The 22,382-nt window shown below is 40.5% G+C and overlaps 1 protein-coding gene across 3 annotated transcripts; it reads right to left on the reverse strand.

Moving 5' to 3' along the window:
* Window positions 1-20: 20 nt before the first annotated feature.
* Window positions 21-19,387, reverse strand: HBP1 (HMG-box transcription factor 1). Of its 3 annotated transcripts, none has more exons than XM_074827784.1 (11): window positions 19,200-19,387; window positions 14,128-14,320; window positions 12,819-13,053; window positions 11,823-11,955; window positions 10,919-11,030; window positions 10,687-10,799; window positions 10,195-10,351; window positions 9,487-9,631; window positions 6,801-7,130; window positions 2,801-2,942; window positions 21-1,155 (listed from the first exon to the last, which is right to left on the reverse strand). In XM_074827784.1, the coding sequence occupies exons 2-11, from the start codon at window positions 14,294-14,296 to the stop codon at window positions 1,138-1,140; spliced, it is 1,554 nt and encodes a 517-aa protein (XP_074683885.1). In that variant the 5' UTR covers window positions 14,297-14,320; window positions 19,200-19,387; the 3' UTR covers window positions 21-1,137. The 3 variants fall into 3 exon arrangements, with proteins under 3 accessions (XP_074683885.1, XP_074683883.1, XP_074683884.1); XM_074827782.1 differs by lacking the exon at window positions 19,200-19,387 and adding an exon at window positions 18,648-18,720; XM_074827783.1 differs by lacking the exon at window positions 19,200-19,387 and adding an exon at window positions 18,648-18,672 and having other exon boundaries at window positions 14,128-14,316.
* Window positions 19,388-22,382: the final 2,995 nt, after the last annotated feature.

The raw sequence follows: 22,382 nt of genomic DNA on the forward strand, positions 1-22,382 counted from the left end.
TTTACAAAATACACAACACCAAATTTTAATGAATTTATTTGAAATAATATACAAGAATATAGTGTGCAAAAATCTTAGGGGCAACATCATGTAGACATGTGTCATAAACTGAAATTTACAGTTGTGATTCTAAAAAAAAAAAAAAAAAAAAAAAAAAAAAAAAGAAACACACAGCTGTTTAGTACATGAAAAGCCATGATTGTAAAAGTTCACAGCAGAAGCAATTGTAATCCTAATGCAGCTGCTCTAATTTTAGACAGTTGAAGGAAAAACAAAGTAAAGTGCAAGTGTTGCACGTATAGTTAAGTGCAAAGTTTGCCCCCACCATAAAGATGTCTTATGGCAAAATAAAATATTGTAGAATATGTGGCAAAGACAAAACACAGAGTTAAAACTACGATGGTGACAATATCAACAGCACCATTTTTCTTGAGATAACGCTATTTATTCGTTTCATCCTGTCCTGGGCCATTGTTTCCACCAGAAATAACAGCTCTCGCTAGTGCCAGCTGCTGCAAAACTACGGCACTTGTGGATACAAATGTTACACATGGCCACCCAAGAAGCAGCTCCCCTGCTACATGACACTAGCTCTCCCTTTACCACATGTTCGGTAACTTGTTGGCATCGGGGCAGGCTGGGGAGCTAGAGGCTGATAATACATTTTGCCATTTCAGAAAATCCCAGGCCCCAGAATCGTAATTAATAATATGGCTGTGCAATACATAGTAATCAGCAATAAGAATCAATGTATATAAACAGCTGTTACATATTTTAAAATTCCCCTTTTTGTACATTTTCTTTTAAAAATAAACATTTATACACATCTCCTTCGCCTCTTTCTGAAGTACTTTAGCACCACAGGATATCCATTTTCAAGCCTATATTACCTGATACATATATGAAGTTTGGAAGAAAAATAAGGCAATTTGGTTTAAAATGTTGATAGTTTTAGCTTACTTAATGTTCTATTGTAAAAAGCAAATCTGCACTCTTAGTAGATCATTTCCAACTCGATGGTGCCAGTATTTTATGGTCACGCTAAGTCACAACAAATCTTAAGACCTCGATCTTGCATCTTCTTGCCGTCAAGCAACAGCCATTTTGTAAATATAGAGTTAACAGGAAAATTCTGGCTTAATGCTGTTGTGAGCCCTGAGAAAAGAGAAGAACCAGGTTAGCAGTTACCAAGCAAAGGGGAAGCAGACATTATCTTAAATCTAGCAAACACTTGTTCTGAAAGCCACAAGTACTTGTAATCATTGGTCAGTTATTCAGAAGAAAACAAACAGACAAACCAGATTATTCTGTCTCCTGATCATCAAAAGACCATCAAGACTTTTGCCACAGCCTGCAGTCTGCCATCATTACCTGATGAGGTAACCAAGCTGAGAACAAAATTCTCAGTTCACTGAAATAAATTTTAAAAGGTATTTCCTGCATTTCCTGTTACAGCACTGAGGTAACAGGTTCTATAGATACTGTTATCTTGGCCTGAAGACGGAAGGAAAGTCCCACTACGAGGTAGGGCAAGAAAGCCAGCCCGCACTGCAGCCAGCCTGCCGCTATTCCTCTAGGTTACACACCAACACCCGCACTGAGCTCTGTCAAGCTCACAGGTGCACATGTGAAGTGAACCATCCAATGCCCAAGACTGCTGTAGTGTAAAAGCAGAATAAATAAATATTATTATTTAACTAAACCCACAAGGAAATCTAACAGAAGCTGTCACTGTTGATTAAAATAGAATACAGTGAACAGAAAAACAGCTTGTTCCTAGCAGCTGGGATTTGGTGAAACCTTCTGCAACAAGGGACTGAAAACAGCACCAAGTATGTACAGCAGTAAGAAGCAACTTAGTGTTGGAGCATTTCTTATTCAGTCTTAACACTTGCATATGCTCTTGAGAAAGTAGTCTCATTTACACATGAAAGGAAAGGGGGTAATTTGAAGATGTAGTCTTAAACCTGTGAGGTCCACATCACACTCAATGCTCCTACCCAGGCATAAAATGGCTGACAAAACGATCTGGCATTCTGTGCACCTCATTGATCTTTCCTTCCAACCTGCTCTTCTAGCTGAACATGCAGGTTGGCAGAATCTCCTTTTTTTTGATGTTCTCTTTATATGATGTATTAGCTTGAAAGCCCTTATCTTACCTAACACATCCACCACCTACTAATACATTGCTGCAGACGCCGAAATTGATGGCCTTCTACAAAGTGGAGAACAATTTATTTCCCTCCAGAAGAAGTGTTATCTACTGTATTTATTTTACAATTAAAACAGAGTAATAAATTAAAGGGATTAATAGAAAAAAAAATAACTTGCTCCCTCAGTAACTTCATGTATGCTGATACAAATTATGAGTAAAAAAGACAGAAAATGGTGAAGAAAAGCTTTTACTGAAGAAAAAGGGGACTGAATCACAACAGACAAGGATTTTGTGACAGTGTAAAGTGTTTTTGAGGGGAATGGCCAGTTGTAATTTAGGTACAACCTTATAAACACAGTTGCTTCAAACAAAAGGTCACATGCCCTTCGTCTGCATTTCACAAACACGCTCATTTTCAGTCTGACAGAATTCATGGAATTCTCTCAAAATATTCGGAGACAGATCTTCTCCTGATCTGTCTCCTGCCAACTGTCCAAAAGCAGGTTACACAACGCAGAGAAGTAAAATGAAGGTTTGGGCTACCAAGAAAGCAGCAGACAGCCGTTTATCCTGAACAAAACCCACCATAGCTACCATATGAACACATTTAACTGCAAGATGAAAAAGACTGCTTCACAAACATACAGAATTTGTTCGTTTTCGTTTCCAACAGTCAGGATTTAAACGTTTCTGTTCTTCCGCCAAGGCCTTGGCTTCTAGCGTGTACATCCGTCTCTCTTCATTTTTCATTTTCTTCCACCTGTCACCGAGTATCACACTTATGGCTCTGCAAGATAAATGTTTACAGTGCAGTCAGGACAGGGTGTTAAGCAATACCCTCAATTTTTTTCTTTTTTACCTCAGCACTTTAAAGAAGACAAAAGTTAAATGTAGAAATAATACACACAGAAGAAATCAACTGTATCTTTAAAAAAAAAATTTTTAAACAATCATGTTTCTGATTATCTTCTCATAGTTAACAGTTAAACCGCTGAGACTTCTGTGTTAGCTGAGCATGGGTCAATGCACATTCTAACATTTCAAAGGGTGTACATTTGAATACACAGCAACTTGCGTATACCAGCAAAATGGGGATGTTAAAAAAACCACCACCAAATGGCAACTCACATTTGTTTTGCTCTACTTTCATACTAGATCATATGATGGATTTGCTGAAAATATGTTCTCTAATAATTAGGGCAATGATCTGAATATGACGTCAGCAAAACAAGTATTTCATTCACTGCAAACCCTCATGTCTATTTAATAGATGTGTGTAGCTTCCTCTACCTTTAATCCATACTGGGGAGAACACGACTGGGTGGAACATACTGGGAAGTTCCCGTTCCTATGCAAAAGAAGCTATTTCTTCTAACACACCTATCATAATTTCCAGAAACTGAATGAATTGCTTTTCCTACTCCTTATGAACTTTATGTCTTTTGGACAGTATTTCCCCATATTATCATGCCATATTGCTTAACTGCACTCCCAAATGCTGGATCAATATTCCATTAAAGCTTTAACTCCAGCCTTTAGCTGAATGAAAATCTCTAAAAAAGAGCTCTTTTATCAAAGACAGTTACTGAACTATTGAGTCAGAATGCTTGGGCTTCAGATTACAGTGATGAAAGTTCTATGACCAGCTTTAAGAAAAAGGTGTATACAACGCAGTACTTCGCTTTATCATTAAAAAGTTCCTTGCTGGCAGCAAAGCTATTCACAGACTTTCTAAAAGAATCAAGAAGAGCAGAGTGTCATCGACCACTTCCACAGCATTTCACGTAACCGCAATTCTGAAGGCTTTTCTGCACCATACCAAGAAAATGGATTTTAATCCTCCAAGATCGTTCAAGCTTCCACAAGCTGCAGAGCACTCGGAGAGCACAGCAAGAACTCCACTGGGGCTGCCCTTAAGCCTGTGCTGTCACAGGCTCTGGTGACTCCTTAGAGCAAACTCAAGTTGCAGATCCCATCAACATCAAATCCACTTGCACAGCCTGTCTCTTCGGCAACAGAATTCCTGGTTTTCTATCCAAATTAAGAACCAGTATCTTCACTCTCTCATCAGAAGTAAACACACTCCAGTTTAATTAGCAGATTTTTCAGGTTTTGCCAGTATCCAGAGGCAAATCAATGTCACCAGAAACCTGTCTGGTTTTGGTCACCAGTTTGTACTGGGTCACTTAGACCCCCAGGAAAGAACACAGTGATCCAGAGAGAGCAGGTTTGCTGAAAAGGCCATTGCATTTCCAAACAAAAATGCACCACGGAATCTTTGTATTTCAAATGTAAAAATACATATGGATTTTACACCTCCAGAGAAAAAACTGCACTGAGACAGAGTGAGGACAGATCTGTACATTTCAAAAAGCTTGAAAAATCTAATGCAGAGACAAAAGCTCTATTTCTCCAAGGAAACAGTTCTATGAGCAAGCCACTGAGACCGAAAAAAAGCTGTGCACAGAGAAATTTCCTGACATAACAGAGACCTAATTCTCCTAACCAGAAACAAGAAAAAACTGACCCTACTGCATCACTGCCTTAGGTGCCCTTCACCTCATCAGAACTTCGCAGTCTCTGTACGCTGCCTCTGTCCTCTTAAAATGCTGGTAAGATACCCAATGACATTTTAGCAATAGACTGATGTGCAGGATGCAATCCCTTACACTGCTGTTAACTCAAGAAATTGTCAGACGGTAGTTAAGAATGCCTCAAGTTTACTCAGTAATTATGTTCAGCATGAACAAATGCTGTTAATAGTTTAGGTGATTTTCTTCATCTTTAGAACGTACACTACTCAGATTATTCAAGTTTTTCTGAATGCACAATCAAGTCCAACTACAGTCACAGTGAGAACATCTAGAAAAGAAACAAGTGCTACCCTAACGCCAGTTTCTCAAGTACAGTCTTATGGTCCACAGTATTTTTAAAGCATCATGTGAATGCTGACTTGTGTTTTGAATGTTTACAGCTCGCTATCTTGTTGACGCGGCTTGAGCTACTTTGTCTCAGAATAGACCATTTAACTCAGAACAGGCAGCTTAACTCAAAATACCTCAAGTTCTGTCCTTTCTTACATGCATAGGAAAAATAAAGTAACTGTAGCAAACATAAGAATGCCAGTGTACAGAAAATGGTACTACATGTAACCAACCGTAAGATCTACTCAGTAATCTGAAAATGACACATACTTACATACAAAAAACATGGGAATTGCATTTGAACAGCTCAATTAATAAACGCCCCAGCAACACTTAAGCAACAGTAGCTGAATGCCTATAAAATTGATTATCACTAACTCTTTATGATTTCTTCTGTAGTGTACTTTATGGATGTCAAGAAACTGCACCCAAATGCCTTCCAAATGGGACAGTGAGCAGTGCACTCTGAAGCTTACTTGTAACCCTGTCAACCCTTTCCTTCCACGTAAACCTGCTCACTGAAATATTCAACTTATTTTCACATCCATCCAGCCGCAGCTCCAGATCACTGCATCCATTCGAAATCAGCGTTTTAAATTAAATATATAACCATCATAAACTTTCCTAGCTGACATTCTGTTCAATTTCTCATTAACAGTTGCAATGAATTTGAAGGCAGCAGGTCTGCTTCACTGAAATTACTATAAACACTGCAGAACATCATTGCCAGGACACACAAGACTGGCTGGGATTTAAGGATGGGTTATTTGTATGGTAGGATTTTATTTCTCAAGACCAGTTACAGCCTCCTTACTAGAACACTGTAAAATAGTTAAAACCCTCTCAAAGCCCTGTCACTTTTAGCTTTTACCAGATTTAGTACTAGAATGTGACAACACAATTTTTACAGTAACAGTTTTCATAATGTTATAAAAAATCTGATTATAAGACCAGTGCACGTTCATGCGTTTTAGTTTATATTTACATTTGCACAATTAGCACAAAATATTACTTAAAACATATATAATGGAGATCTTTAAAAAAAAATATTTAGGCAGGAACATGCATATAGATAAAAACAAAAGAACAAACCAACAGAGAATCCTCCCCCAAACACACGGTAATACGACCCTTCTGCAAATTTCACCAGATTGTTGAATGCCTTTAGGACAAGCAAAATTTGGCAATGTACCATTTGGATTAAGATCCTTCAGATATGCTAACAATCAGTACTCCATTATTCAATATGTAGAGACTGAGAATAAATGATAGTAACTTCACTGAACAATCTGCAATATTATGTCAAGACTTAACTAGAAGAGTCAGAAATTCTCTTTCCCCTTTTTTCCATTATAACACACGAGCAGAGAGCCTGGTACTTTCTTCCCATGAACATTTCTCACCAGTGTAAACAAAGACTGTTGTGTATTTGTGGCTCTACCGGTGCACATATATACATATGTCAGCTGCTTTACCCAAATGCTTTCTCAGAAGGTAAGGTTGCCAGAAATGGCTTGTGTCAAATTTACTGAGTATTGTAAGTATTTAAAGTCCGCCCATAAATTAAGCTTTGTGTCAGCATATTTCAAAACTTGTTCTTAAAACAACATATATCCCTTTTATTCCAAATGCAAAAATCTAGTCCATTTAAATTTAAAGGTGCAACACAGATATTCTCCTAGCTCACTGGTAATAAACAAACTACAATTTTATACCATTACCTGTTGTCTTTCCCTGGATACATCTGAGTATATTCAACTCTGTATTTTTTGGCAAAAAGCATGAAGGCATTCATTGGTCTTTTGCACTTGTTTGGAGAAGTGGCACTCACAGTACTCGCAGTCCCTGAGCTGTGGCTTTTGCCAGCTTTGCTGCACAAAGAATTGGAGGAAAGATGTGATGATGCAGTAGACACACAGTTTTTACTACTGCATTCTGATCTCTCAGCATCTTGATTGTTTGATCCTCCACAAGATAGAGAAGCGCGACGCTGGCGAGCCATGCTGCTTAGCACATAAACTGCAGAGGAATCCATTGGTGTAAAATCGTAACTACAAGAAAAAGACATGTCATAAGTTGATCAAGTAATTTTCATGTAAAATCCCTGAATAGCTGTTCACTCTTCATCTGTACATTCTAGTACTCTGGTCTCTTTTGTATGATGTAATGATTTGTGCTTGATCCAGATGTCAGAGTGAAAAAAAAAACACCCAAAACTTTGGCAGATGAATTAATAGCTTTTTCAATGTGATAGAGTGCAACTTTCCAAGATCTGCTGTGTACTACCAACTTCCCAGCTGTATATCAATTAATTATACACTGTCTTCAAATTTCATCCTCTTTTGAAATAAGCTTCTTTCTTTCTGCTTCTGTCCTTACCATAAATCAAATCCAGTCAGTGAATGACTGGTACTGAAGGGGACAACTGATGTGGGAAGAGTAAACATTGAGTTCACTTGCAAATATATATTAATTACAAATATGAAAGCACTATATTAATATATTATACACTATTGTACAAATAACTTCTCTAGGCAGTTAAATACATACTATTTCAGAGACAAATCTTCCACTGAAATTAAAAAATTGTTTAAAGACCCATGATATTGCATACTATTTGATTCAAAGCTGACAAACATCTGCCCTCTAGTGACAAAAATGTGATTCCTCGGTATTTCAAGGTATTTCAAGAGTTCAGATGAATTGTTTCCATACAATTTAGACCTCTGAACACTATAAACTTGTTGAATTTTTTTGCTGACCAACAACTACAATTAACCTCTAACCACTACAGAAGTTTAATTCCACAGACTATCTGTTATCATCTCCAGGTGTGTGCAGATCAGTCTGGGAACCACAGTCTTTGGCATGCTATACGGGGAAAAAACACTTGCAAAGGCGCTATACGATCATAAATCTAAAACACTAAGTTACCACCACAAAATCAACAGAAAATGTATATAACTCTAAAGTTCTGCTCACTCACTGCTCAATGTGTCTATAGTTGCATAATTTATGGCAAAAATAAGGCCTCTGAGGAGCTTTTTTCCAAACACAAAGTAGAATTACTAGCAAAGAAATACTGCAAGTGGTAGTCCAGCCCCATCTGCAAAAGCAGCTCCTTTCTGTGGGACGGAACCAAAAGCAAGGGTTGAGCCTGAAGGGTTGACTCCAAAATCCCATAGAAAAGTAAAAAGCAACAAAGAAGGGATAACGCCAACAACCTTGCAGACAAGTTCACAAGATAATGAGAAAGGACCTCTCTGTTCTACAAACAGTCCAGCACCCTTCCTATTCCTAATCTCCTTCCCATAACACAGCAACAGGATTTTGTTTTTTAATTCTTCTGTTCTGTTAACCACAGCTGCCGCTGCACGTTCCTTTCTCAGTGACTTACTCCCTTCTGTCCAGAGACACAAGGAATTTCAAGTATCCAGGCAGTATTCAGCTAGGCTGCAGGATGAATAAGGAGCCACAAATCCAATTTCTTCAGTGAGATGTAAGTATAATGATTCTAACAGCTCTCTACATATGCACTTCAGAATAGGAGTTAATAAGAAGAAAAAACCCCAGACAGCAAATGAGTGAAGACAAGCCATTTGAACTCACTCTCTATGCCAGAGCGAAATCATACAAGAGCTCCTAGGACTTCAACTGCAAACAACATCTTAAATTCATGTTTTCTACTGTAAAAAACCAAAAAGCAACTGGACTAAAAACAGATGCTAAAAAGGAGCTAACATCATAGGAAAAGATGGATTCTACTAAACCTAGGAATCTCAAAATAGCATGGAAAAATCTTTATGAGTAATACTATTTCCTTAGAATCTTAGAATAATTTACATTGGACAGAACCTCTGAAGGTTATCTGGTTATCTTGCTCAAAGCAAGGCAAACCTCAAAGTTAATCAAACTCTGAAGTTTGATATATTAGAAGAGAACCACAAAAAGCAGAATACAAAATAGTAAGAACTAATTATGAAAGTGTGCCATAATACATGCATTTATTACTAAGAAACTACTTATTCAGAGACATAGCTGCATATGAAACACAAATTAATAGCTGGCAGACATATTATTGTGGGAAAAATGTACTAGGTTTTTCAAACTCAGTTTACCTGAAGAATTTATACAGATTATATATATGTTTTTACACCTTTATCTGTCTTAAACGATCATAAAAAGGGGCTGAAAAGTTATTTCACTCCAAGGTATTACTTTGCAGTTTAGCAGAGCACATAATTACACAGCCTTCCTAGTATTCAGTCTTCATTTTTCCCTCTCATTTATCTTATATTACCAAAAGTATTCTCTCTTTGCTCTACATAATGCTTCAAATTCTTGTAGACTTAAGGTGCCTACTCATTACATACAAGAACCACTGAGGCCACTTTATCCAAAAATTACCTTTTAAATGTATCAAAAACACCTGAATCATCAAAGTTAATGGCATCAGGGTGTCCAGGAGGTAGACACAGATCTCCAAGATGCATTTCACAGCATGGAATGCCATGCTGTACCACAGTCAAGCTTGGATAAAAAGATGACCAACCTGAAGTGGTAAAGAGTTAAATTAGACAAACGGCCAGACAAATCTCTCTAGTTCTTAATTGGAGTAATCCTATATCTCTAAATGATATAATTTTATAAAAATGTTCTGATGTAGTTTCTTTCACCCAGAAGAAAAATCAGAAACACTTACTCAGGGAATTCTTACTGCAAATAGTTTATTTTCATCTCAGGTGAAATCTCATTCTAGCAGAAAAAGTAACCAAAACCTGGAAACTTTTATCATCAGAAGTTCCATGTTTTAGCAAGGGAGAAAAGCTTCCCTTATTTGCAGCTTTCCTTTCTCCCCCCATTTTTTCTGCTTTCCTGAGCTCCATTTATATACTTGATCAAATCTTTCCTTAAGAGATATGCAGTATTTCTGTAGCTTTATAGCTTTACAGTTTTGTTTGTTCAAATTCTGTATTTCTTTATAAAGATAGCAAATTGATTCTACAATACTGCTTTTATCAATTTCTTATGCAACATGGGACGCCAATAAAATCTGCAACCACGTTCTAAGAATAATTTTAATACGCAACCAACTATACTTGTAGTATTTCATACCTTTATTTTTAACATAAAAAGGATGATCGAGTCTGCACTCTACTGTAAGCAAGCCATCTTCCACTGTGCCAGGATCAAAAGTCAGCTTCAGCACTGACTCACCAAAGGAAATGCTTTCTTCATGAGAAATCAACTTCAAACCATCGGAACCATAGCCCTGTAAACATACATACAGTTCAAAATTTTTCCTCCAAGAAAAGCATATACTTGAATATACACCTATAGCATAAACATCAGCTTACATTGCATTAAAAAATACCAACATGCTAAGTGCTCTCACTAGAAATTTATGAAGATGATATAACATTCAAAACATACCTAAATTAATTCAGGTCAATTACTTTATAGCAAGACAAATAGTACACTGATCAGCTCTAGACAAGTTCAATATAAACCTGTCTTCCTGAGACAGTAATTAAAGGACAGGGATAACATAAGAAACTAAGTATTTCCTACAGGTATTGAAATGAATTTATTAGAACTAACAGCTACCTTGTAAGGACTCACTGGCAGATTTTCCTCTTTTCCACAGCTTTCAGATTGTGCAAAATCTTCAACATCCTGCCACTCTTTATTGCGTCCTTTATGAAAGCACAAACGAGAGCCTAATAGATATTTTTCAAGAAAAAAAAAGATTAGTGTTATATAACAAAGTCTATATTACAAAAAAAAAAAAAGAGATAAAACAAAACAAATAGTGATTCAATGATACACGTTATTTTACCTTTTAGAAAACAATGCCAAACAGTTGAGGGCCAGGAATGGCACCATCCTAAATCATCATCATCTGAAAGTGATGACATGCAGAAAATGCCAGATTCTGATTCACTATTCGCCTATAAAAAAAAGCAAAATGATGGTGTCATTTTACTGCGGAAGGTTTTAGGACTGGTCTTATGTGTCTTTAGACACATTCTCTCATTTTATCCGTGTCATCATTTTGCCTTAAATACTAAAAGGAATGTAACAGGAAGACAAAGATTCAAGGAATGCAGTAAATGTGAATGGAGCATTTTCTTCTCCTTTTCTTGAAATGTGCCATCCTGTAATTTTTGAGTTTCATTCTCTGAGATTCATTTCACACCTATGGATTATCTTATGCTGAGGTACAAGCATTTTACAAACTATCAATCCTTGATCATCCACAGAACTACTCAAAGCACATGTTAATCTATGGTCAAATTAATGGAAAGCTGTAGGGCCAAGTCAGTTCTAGAAAAATCACTTGCGAAAAACTCTTTTTTTAACGGACAAGTTTCAGACACAAATTAATACTGAGGAAAGGAAAAAGCAGGACTGACAGTTTTTGCGTGTCTAAAAGGAGATGGATCTGTTTGGATTTCTTTTTTGAAACAGCAAACAATAAAGTTTTTTAAAGCTTGCTACAGAAGGAACTACAAGAGAAGCTGAGCTTTCTTAGAATGTGATCTCTTCACAAAAATGTGGACTCTATGATGTAGCAGTCAAGCCTACTGTGTTTGGTAAAAAGTAACAGAAAATCTAGCTTGAATAGAAATGGTCTTACAAATAAACAGCTGATCTTTTAAAAACTAGTTTATCTTCTCAAAAATCTTAACCCATTACTCATGCACCTTTATTTATTTTAGAAATATTTCAGAACAACTCACCCTTTCATGTCGGACTGGTACTTCATCCAAATCATTCTTGGAGAAGTTAGGATCATTCTTTGAGGATCCTGGTGGAGGACGTGCATAGGAATGTAAACTTTTGCTTGTAGCTATTATGTGAACAGGAGATGATCTACAAAAGAAGAACGTATATTAAAATATCTCAGATTAAGACAACACAAGACTTAGCTGCTATTACTCGAACATATTTTTATTTAACAAATATTTGTTTGCATGAACTGAATACTGAATAAACTTCCCACACATCGATATTCAAATGGGATGACTAAAGGGTGCAGGCTCAGGCAAAGGGAGCAGTTAGCGTAACTCCTGCATAGCTTCGATATACCACCCAAATGACAGTACTACCTTCACATCAGCATATCCTTGTCACAACGCTGAAGTTTTTAGCCGTTCTTAAAGACATGTGCTCTGTTGTAATGATTAAATCTCAACTGCATTACTGTTCACAATATAGCATTTAATTTTCTTATTATAAACCTAAGACCAAAGCCATACAATAAAAGGAAGACCAGAAACTTCTAATATCCCACACTGCTTCTCTCACGGCCTTATGGAATTTACAGACCACAAATCTGAAACTATCAATAAAAAATACATTACATTAGATTTCCAATTAGCTCTTTTTAAAAAAAAACTAAAGTCAGTGCACTAGTAACTATTTATCGTAACAAATTCATCTTAATTTTTCATCTGCTGCTTCGCATGAGGTAAATGTCCATAATTTCTGAGCCTTCTGTGGTTAGGCAATGCCCTTGTACCATCCTACCTCATTCATGGCTGCAATTAAGCAGCTTTTGCAACAGGCTCTGAAACGAGTCCTATGCAATCCTCTGCAGAAGAATAAAGTTACTATATAGAAAAATCAAAAATAGGGCTCCAGTTCAAAGTCAAGAGGGTGTGAAGAGTGAAGGAAATGTTTCTGGAGATAATATTACAAATGTTAATGTTCAAAACTGAAATGACTGTCAGTACCTGTTATAAAAGGAGCACTGCATCAAAGGACTTTGAGGACTTGTGGCTATATTTGCTAATTCCGTCAACCAGTTCACCCCATTCTCACAAGAATAAGCACTTTCTGAATTGCTGTTTGAGGTATGTTGGTTCCATGAAGATCTTGAACATTCCTGATGTGAAACATCAGCACCAAGCTGAAAAAGTGCAGGTGGGGTAGAATCCGTCTGCACAGCCTGTAGTTCTGGAAGATCATCTACAAACAAATGCACAGATTAACATCATTATACTCATAGGTAAATTCTAGTTGACACCAAATCTTGCAAATAAAAGAACCACAATGAAGTAAATGATTTTATTTTCTCGTATCACAACTACCAACACTTCACAAACTGTATTCACAATACTGACAAAATGGCCACAGGAATAATCACATCTCTAGTCTATTATACATTCATACAAGCAATTTAAGAAAAACGTTAAGTAACTAGATAAAAACGTATTTCTGGTTTTAAAGTTTTTACTAGACTGACTAGTTTACACAGAACTGTATGGCAGAATTATGCAAAAGTAGCAACATGCTTTATTAAAGTATTAAAACATTAAACAAAAGGCAACTAAATTAATCTGCCCTGGCAGGTGTGACTAAAAATTATGAACATCAGGGGCTATACAGGGTAAAAGTTGTCCATGTTTCCACCAGGGAACTGGAATTAAATAACTCAGAAGTCATGAACGCTAGGTATACAGCCTGGTGAATTCCTATCAATAAACTGCATGTTTCACATGTTATGTCAAATAGCAGAAGAGAGCCCAGCTTGTTAAAAAACAGTCTGTGTTACATGCTCTCGTGTAACTAAGTATTGTTATTCTTAATCACTCCATGACTTCAATTAAATGTGCTAATATTTCATTGATTATATCAATACTTTCTAATGTACATGCTATTTTTCTCCACTATGTAAGAGCTGAAGTTACATGTTCCTCTAGCCTAAAGCAGCGTAATTTTTCCTTTAGGAGGAGCTCTTGAGCTTTCTGTCATTCTTGTGCCAAAAAACGGTCCTCTGGAGATCAGGAGCAGAAATTTGTAGCTCTGAGTTCAAGAACACATCTAAGTCAACAGGCCAGCATGTCAGAACTGGAAATGGGTTAAAGGGAAAAGTGACTGTAAAATTAGACCTTCAGATGTCACAATTTGCTGTCATATTCCCTGCCCTACTTAAGCTAAAAATCAGTAATCTCATTCAGTCAGCTTCCAGTAATTTCACATATAGGAAAACTGCAACAAACTTCAGAATTTGGCTGCTTATGAGAAAGTCGTGTTATTTACCAAGTTCCATGTGTTCATCACAGGATGCATATCCAGGAGAAGAGGGCAAATTTTCATTACACTTCAGCAACTCTAGTGACTCATTCATCCCTGAAGTTCTCTTGTCCACTACGAGCAGGAGTTTCTGAACTGCATTAGGCATTTGATTTGTCTTCACTTCCCACACCATGTTAGGATGCTCCAAAGTATCTGACTTTAAAGAGACAGAGGTTAAAAATCTGGACAGACATAAACTGTTTTAAGTTGCATCTGACAGGCTACTTCATTACCAAAACCCTAAATCCTCCATGATCTGTTGAAAATCACAGCATAATTTAGCTTCAAAGGGACCTCTACAGATTATCTAGTACAATCCTTGCAGAAAGCAGAGCCAACTCTGAAGTCAGATGAGGCTGCTTGGAGCCCTGGCCACTTGAGTTTCTAATACCTTGAAGGATGGAGACTCCCTGACGCTTCTCAGGAACCTGTTCCAGCAACCACTCTTGCTGAAAAGAAGCTGTTCCTTACACACGATTTGAACTTTCCTTGCCACAGCCTGTGCCCATTGCCTCCAAGACTCTGGGGTCATCTCCTGAACCACCACTCAAGCCAAGGTAAACAACATTCACTTCGTACCCTGAGCCACACATCCCATCACAGAAGGCAATCAGACAGGTCAGGCAACATTTGCCTTTGGTTAATCCATCCTGGCTATTCCCAGTCACCTGCTTGCCTTGTAAGAGCTAGGACATGACTGTCAAGGAGGATCTGCTCCACAATCTTCCTGAAGGCTAAGGTTAGGCTGACCAGCTTGTAGTTCCCCCACATCCTCCTCCTTGAAGCCAGGTGTGACATTTTCTTTTTTCCAGTATTGGGAGCCCTCCCACCACCAAATCCACTGCCTTCTGGAGACCACCCTCATAGTGACACTGGCCAGCTCCCCCTGATGCATCCCATCCAGTCTCACCAACTTGTGTGTGGCTGGCTCACAGAGCCAGCCTGCACCTCATTTGCTCTTTACCGTAGACAAAGAAGTACCTTACTCCATCATATGTGTGTAGCTAGGCCCAGGGACTCGAGGAACCTGGAAACAGGCCTTGCAAATAAAGACCAAGGCGAAGAAGATGTCATTCTTGACCTTTTGACATCAGGTCTCCCATGACATTTGGCATCAGGCCCATGTTCTCCCTTTCACCACTGGCATATCCACAGAAGCCTTTTTCACTGCCCTTCGTATCCCTCGCTATTTCAACCCTACGTATAGTCTCACATTTGACTGCTAACATCCTTAACTGTGCTGTAAATAGAAAGAAAAAGAAGCCTCTACTAGTGAATTTCACTGCAGTTTCATTTCCCCAATTCCCAATACTGTAACATTTATACCAAAAGAAATATTTTAAACCATCTTCACCAGTCAGAGAACTGTGTGATTATTCTACACAACCACTGCCTCTAAAATCTGGAAAACAAGGTTACCCAGTCTTTAGTAATTTGGTTATTGATCGTTTTTTTTCAGATGATGATGAATTAAACCTACCATAACATGATTACCTTGTACTTTAATGAAGCGTCATTGAAAAAGTAATCATGGGTGCCTCACAAAAGAGCAGAAAACACAGCTTAGTAAGAAAGAAAATCTGAGTAGTCTACCACATGCATGTCCACCAAGTAAGTTATCATGCACCACATCAGAAAAATACTAACAATAGCTAAAACCAGTCTAATATTTTCATGTGAAACAGTAAGCCTGTCATCTTGCAGGTTCCTTTAGTATAATGCATAAAAAGCCATCTGATAACAATTACGAAAAAAACCCAGCTTTATTTTAATAAACAGCTAAAAGGTATTGTGTGTATACAGCCAATATTAACAATATTCCATGTTTTTACTCATTCTATGAATTTGTTTCATTCGTTTTGCAGCTTGTCCTGCACATAGTATAGTTCAGACATAACCCTTTGAATTAGATACTGGCCCTACCAGAAGAGGCCTGACCTAAGCAGTAATTTTTTTTTTACTGGAAAATTTCTGACCTTCTCATTTCCTAACCTTTCAAATACTTACTGCAAAACTTACATAAACTTGCATACCAAACACAAAAAGATGTTTGATTCTACTCAAATGGTGCTACTACAAGATCTACAACAGCGCAATTCTGATTTTTAACGAGGTGGATAGGGAAGGTAAGAGAAATGAGATTAAACAGTCAAACTATCAATGACATGTATTTCACCTCCAAGCAGCATCTTTAATGCAAATTACTCCTCTATCACCCATGAGAGTCAGTAAAATTACAGAACACCGCAAGAGCAGAATGCTCAGTCATTTCTGAACAGAAAAATCAGACCTCAGTAGTGCACATCAGGACCTTGATGATTATCTCCAAGTAATCAACTCTGAAAAGCCACTCCTTGTTTTTCTAGCTTGTCTACGTCCTTCCTTTCCACTCTTATGCCTTGTTTTCCCCTCTATTTTTTCTCTCTTCCTTTCCCATTTTCCTGCCAAAATGAACGAGCTAACTTATTTTGGGAATGTTACCCTCTCCTTCCTTCCTGCCAGCTGCCAAGATCTGAAAGCACCTGCCCTGGTATCCCAACACACTGAAGGTCAGAGATAAGATGCAGACACAACACGCTAGTCTGACAAGAAAGGTACTTGCTTGAGAAATTAATTGTTCTTCCAAGTCACAAGAACTTCTTTAAACCAAAGTCACTCGTGTACAAAACCCAAAAATTCCTCTAACAAATTAATTAAAAAGAAAAACAAAGGAAGTGTCCAGCTTTGCTTTTCAATTTTTTTATTCTACCTGATTAAAGCCTGCTTGGGACGTTGTGTGCTTCTCTTGTCCTCAGCCTTTCAATGTTTTGGAACATTAAGGGGAATGGTCATTAATTAGCTTGATGATTTTTTTTTTTTTTAATTCAACTTCATGTTCAAAACTTGTCCTGACAGGTATTTTCTAGAAGTATGCCTCACAGGACTATACCACCTTTTTTTTTTTTTAAAGCTAAACTTATTTATTTATGAATTTGTGCTTTAAAGTAAGTCAATTTGTCATGCTAAAACAAATGGCAATATTAACAAAGAGCGTATTAATTAAACCATGTCTATTTTTGATGGACAAAAAAAAAATTCGGGACAAAAGTAAATAAAGACTGTGGCTGAGAAGGGGTTCAGCAGGAACTGCGCAGCATCCACCCAAACCACACTGTGCATGAATCCCTGGGTGGAAGTGCTTCCCGTGGTTTTCCTTCTGGTATTTGCCTTCCTTCCCCCAACCTACCGCCGAAGTCACAGGCAAGCTCTATGCCTGCAGCAATTCACTGGATGGAGTTTAGTACAGAGAGCAGCTTCTCCAAGCAAAACACAACATACTGGCAAGACTGGATCTACACCAGAGACTTTATTGGCACAGCTGCTTTGATCATGGATCCTGCTCCACATCCCTGACTCGCACAGCTGTGCCAGAAAAAGGCTGCAGAGACACACACAGCCTCAGATGAGCACAGAACATGATTCATGTTTCTGTCCAGACGGCCTTTTCGCTTTACACGGACCGAACCGTACCTTCTACCCAGCTCCACGGGATGTCTCCCCCCTCCCCAGGAGGGCCGCGGAGGAAGCACTGCCCTCCCCACACCATGTGAACGCCCGTCGCACAACAAACATCACTTTCATCACACAAGGAAAATATTTACAGCGGAATTAAAGGTGCGTGAGCACGCATCAGTATGTGACCCGCGGCGGCCGAAGGGGACCCCATCCCCCGACAGACCCTCTCCCATTGCCCCCCCGTCCCGTCGCGGGGCAGCCCCCGGGCCCGCAGCGCCCGCGGCTGGGCCGAGGCCGCGCCCGGAGCGCGCTCCCCCCTCCCCTCCCGCCCGTCATGTGATCCCGCCTGGACGCTGCCCTTGTTTATAAACGCCCGCCGGCACCGCGCATGCGCGCAAGGCCCCATTCATTCAGAACTGCGTAACAGCTCGGCCTGCCCGGGGGGGAGGCGGCGGGAGCGCCCCCCCCCCCCCCCCCCCCCCCGACCCCGCTGTTGCCCCCCGGGCGAAGCCGCCAACCGTGCCGGCGCGGGGCTCACCTGGCTAAAAGTTCCCCCCCTCCTCCTTCCCCAAACAGGCGCTGCTCCCCGCGGCGGGGCAGAGCGCCCTCGCTCTGACAGACTGGGGCAGGCGGGCGTTCCCCGGGGATAAAAAAAAAAGCGGGGGGGGGACACACACCAGCTCTATTTCCCCCGCTTTCGCGGTCTGGCGCCGCAGCTGGAAGACCCCAAGAGGGGCCGGCGGCCCCGCGCACCCCGCGGGTGTCAGCCCAGCAGTGCAGGAGGGTGGCGGCTCCGCCGGGCCGGTGAGGGAAGGCGCCCAGTAAACAATGTCCAGGCTCCCACCGCCGCCAAAAGCCAGGACCCAACGGCCTCCTCGGCTCGGCCTGCGGCCGCCGCCGCTCCCCTCTGGCCCGGCGGACCCCGCCCGTCCCCCGCCGGGGCCTCGCAGCCCCCCAAAAGCGGCAGCTCCAAACTTTATAGCACTTACCAAACCCGTCGCCATTACCAAATTCCCCTCGGCTCCCCCCCCCGCCTCCTCCCCACAATGGAGTCCCGCCCCAGTCTGGCGGTGTTTGGTCGCCGAGTGGTCGAAGGCGACGTTGCTCAAGCCGCAGCCATTTCCTATTGGCTGGCTGACCTGCCTATCAGGAACCCGCCCGGAGGGCGGACATGTTTTGACTCTCCTGCGTAGCAGATTGCACCGCGCCGCACATCAATCACCCCCAGACAGCGCCCCGATTGGCCAATGCCTCCGCCGGCTCGCCGAGATGCATTCTGGGAGCTGTAGTCTTCGCCGCCGCCACCGCCTGCCAACTTGGACGCGATAAGACGACAGCCCCCAGGATGCCCCGCGCGGCGCTCGGCTGATAGTAAACAAGAGTCACAGGGACACGTGTACCGCGCCTCCGCCGCCACGGCCCGCAGCCCCCCGCCCTCCGCCAGGGCCTGCGCTGCGGGGCCGGCCGCCGGCGGCGAGGCTGCCCGCAGGCAGGGCCCCCCACCCCGCAGCAAACCCAAGCGCGGAGAGGCGCTGCCTGACCTGGTGCTGCCGCGGGGGGAGGCAGCGCAGGGGCGGCCTCCCCGGTCTCCTGCGGCGGGAGGACGCTTCTGGCTGTCGCCGCTGCGGGGGAGGCGCGGGCCCCGAGATGGCGGCGGCCTCCGCGGCGGGGCGCTGACTCACGGCAGCAGCGCGGAGAGGGGGACTGGGCCCCAGGTTGGTGCCGGCCTGTAACGATGCCCGGGGGTGCCCGGCACCTTTCCTGATTTACCACCATTCATCAGCGCTCCGAAACGCTGTTACGAAACGGGCCGCGCTCGCGTTTCGCCAAATAAAGGCTGCGGCGTGCAGAGGTGAAAGGAAGTTGCTAAAGGTCAGAGAATGAGTCAGCAGCTGCGCCTGCTCCCGGCTCCAGCCCCTGCCCTCGTTTCGTTTCAGTAAAAAGACATTCACGGTGGCTTAGGTTCAAAATAAAAGGTGCTGGGGAAAAAATAATGGTTTATCAGTCCATTAGTGTTTCCCAGGCATTCCCATACATTTAATTGCCAAAGTACCAACCTGGTTTGTTTAGACATTACAGCTGTGTTACTGACAGAGAAATGAGACTACAGATGCTACAAGAGTTGCCTCAACACAGTACCTCAGACTGCAGGGAGAAGAATGGACTCCTAATCTGAGGCCAAATCCTCATGAAATGCATCGCTATGCATGATCCGATACAAAGCAAATACAGGCAGAATTCAGAAATAATCGATACGATTTTAGAAACTGATGGAGGGTTTCAAGATTTTGCAACTGTTGGGATTTTTCCAAGAAAAACATTTCTTCCTTACCCTATTTTCAGCATCATCCCAATCATGTGAATGTGTCCTAAATCCTGTATCAGAGCTTTTCTTGTAATTTGCTACCTACAACAGTTCTGACTTTCAGGCACGCTAACATAGTTGTGCAAGAAAATAAGCAAAAGTTAACTTTACAATTTAGATTGAAATGGTTCCGTATTTAGAGTTCTCTGCAAGCTTTGTGTCCCATGAAACATGCTGCTAGTGGCCACTAGAGGGAATGCTGGTTTTATTGCTTCCACAGGTCTACAAGGGTAATGCAATTGAAAAGAAAAAAAAAATTAAATCATACACATCGAAATTGTACTTAGCATCACACTCGGTATGCAGATTTCATTAGCACATCAGTTTAAGATCTGGCTTTTCCAAGAAGTAATAATTTGCCTGTTAGTAGAGTCATTGTCATCTGTGGGCACTGTTTGAAGAGAGACATTACTTTCAAAAACATGCAGTATCTTCTGCAGTGTGAATTGGAAATTATTACTTTTTTATATATATATGTGCAAGTTTAGCTTAAAAATAATAAAAATAGTAGAAAAAACAATGCCATGGAATTTAACTAAAAATATTCTGTGCTTAATTGCACAACAAACCAACCCTTTACAGATCATTTTCCCAGTTTGAAAACACAAAAGTTATTCGAACAAATGCCTCCAGGAAAAATCTGAAAATTAATGTTGAGATTCAACTATTAAGCGACTAGACAGCTTATTACAACATCAACTGTCTAACCCTACATCCCACAAGCTCTGATTTTTCCTATGTTTAGAATTCAGGCTTTTCCTAAGTAACTGATAGATCTTCATATAAGGAAGCTTTCATGACATCCTCTCTCTAAAATATATTTTTTAATAAATTGAAAACTGGTAAATCAGGAATCATCTTTTTTACACCACTCCACAATAAAATTAACTTTAAAGCTGTGTTCCTTCCTCCCCTTTCTCTTTTGATCTTCCTTATACATCTAAACAGCCTTTAGGCTCTTTGGAGAGAGACTCCAGCTTCAGGGGTTTTTAATGAATTTTACTGCAGACCCTGCATTTCCAGATCGAGTCTTGGCAGAAGACCTGTATATGCAGATGCCTCCATTCTGCAAATAAGCTACTCTGCTTGTGGTACAGCCACTTACAAGGTAAAACTCACAGTTTACTCTTCTGAAAGCTCCATCTGCTGCAGTGTGGAAGGTGCAGAGTGCAGAGACTGGATCAAGCAGCTACAGAAGATACAAAACCCTGTCTGAAGCCCCATCAGATTTTTCAGAAAAAGACTGTTGGCCTAAAGGTTCACACCTTGTTATGGAGCACGTTTCCCCCCCACTATGTACTTTTTCTACCGAAAATTAAAAGTGTTTTTCCCAAACTAAATGTTAAATCTATTTGCCATGAAGGTTCACAGTTCTCTACATAAAGTTACGCAGGAGTGTTAGGTGTGCAGCCCAGTTTTCTGAGATCCACTGGCCCAAATACCAGATACAGGTCTAGACAAGTAAATACCACTGCTGAATTAGAGCCTTGATATCATACCATCTGTGACATACCCAGAAAGCTCAAAAATATGAATCCTACTTAGGACTGAGATTACCATCTTGTAAAGATGAGTGTCTGAATTGTTTTGAGATTCTAAAAACAGACATTGAACAGCTTTCTTATTTTCAAATCTACCTTTTCTCCTTTGCATACAGTAAATTAACATTTACTCAGTGAGGACATAAAAGAAAATGAGTAAAAGGACAGGTAGGCCATGCAGTGGATGACAGCAGGACACATAAAACTGTATCAAAGCTTACTTACTAACCCCCTTGGTTGAAGTCAAATATGTATCCTCTATATTTCAGAATAAAGAGTATGTCAATGCCATACTCCTTGCTCTGTAGGCCTAGTCTCTAATTAAATTATTACTCCCCCTCCACACACCCTACCTTGTCCTACTCCATGTCCAAAATGAATAGGTGCTCAGAGAATGAATCAATACTGTGTAACATGGACATTGTTGGCAGCTGTGCCAATTCAGTTGCTTCTGCTATTGTAAGAGAGGTAGAAAACAAGGTGGGGGATTGAGAAGTGTTAGTTGTGAGTTCTTGTCACATTATGGATGGCTACCAAGAAGCAGGAGAGACTACACAAGATTATGGATGGCTACCAAGAAGCAGGAGAGACTACACAAACAGAAAATAAAGATACAGACAAATTTGCATCCTGGCTATTTACCTCTTAAAACTGCCAGCCACAAAGTTAAGAAACCACAAGGTAGACTTTAAAAATGCATATTACAAAGCCATATTAGTAAAATATAGATTATATATTAGGTTTGTGCCTATCTCTACTTTTAATCTCTCCTGTCCAAAGCCAATGTCCTGTCCTGCCCTTACGACACAGCTGCTACT

This window comes from Strix aluco, chromosome 5 (assembly GCF_031877795.1).
Source record: "Strix aluco isolate bStrAlu1 chromosome 5, bStrAlu1.hap1, whole genome shotgun sequence".
In the NCBI taxonomy this organism is placed as follows: Eukaryota; Metazoa; Chordata; class Aves; order Strigiformes; family Strigidae; genus Strix; species Strix aluco.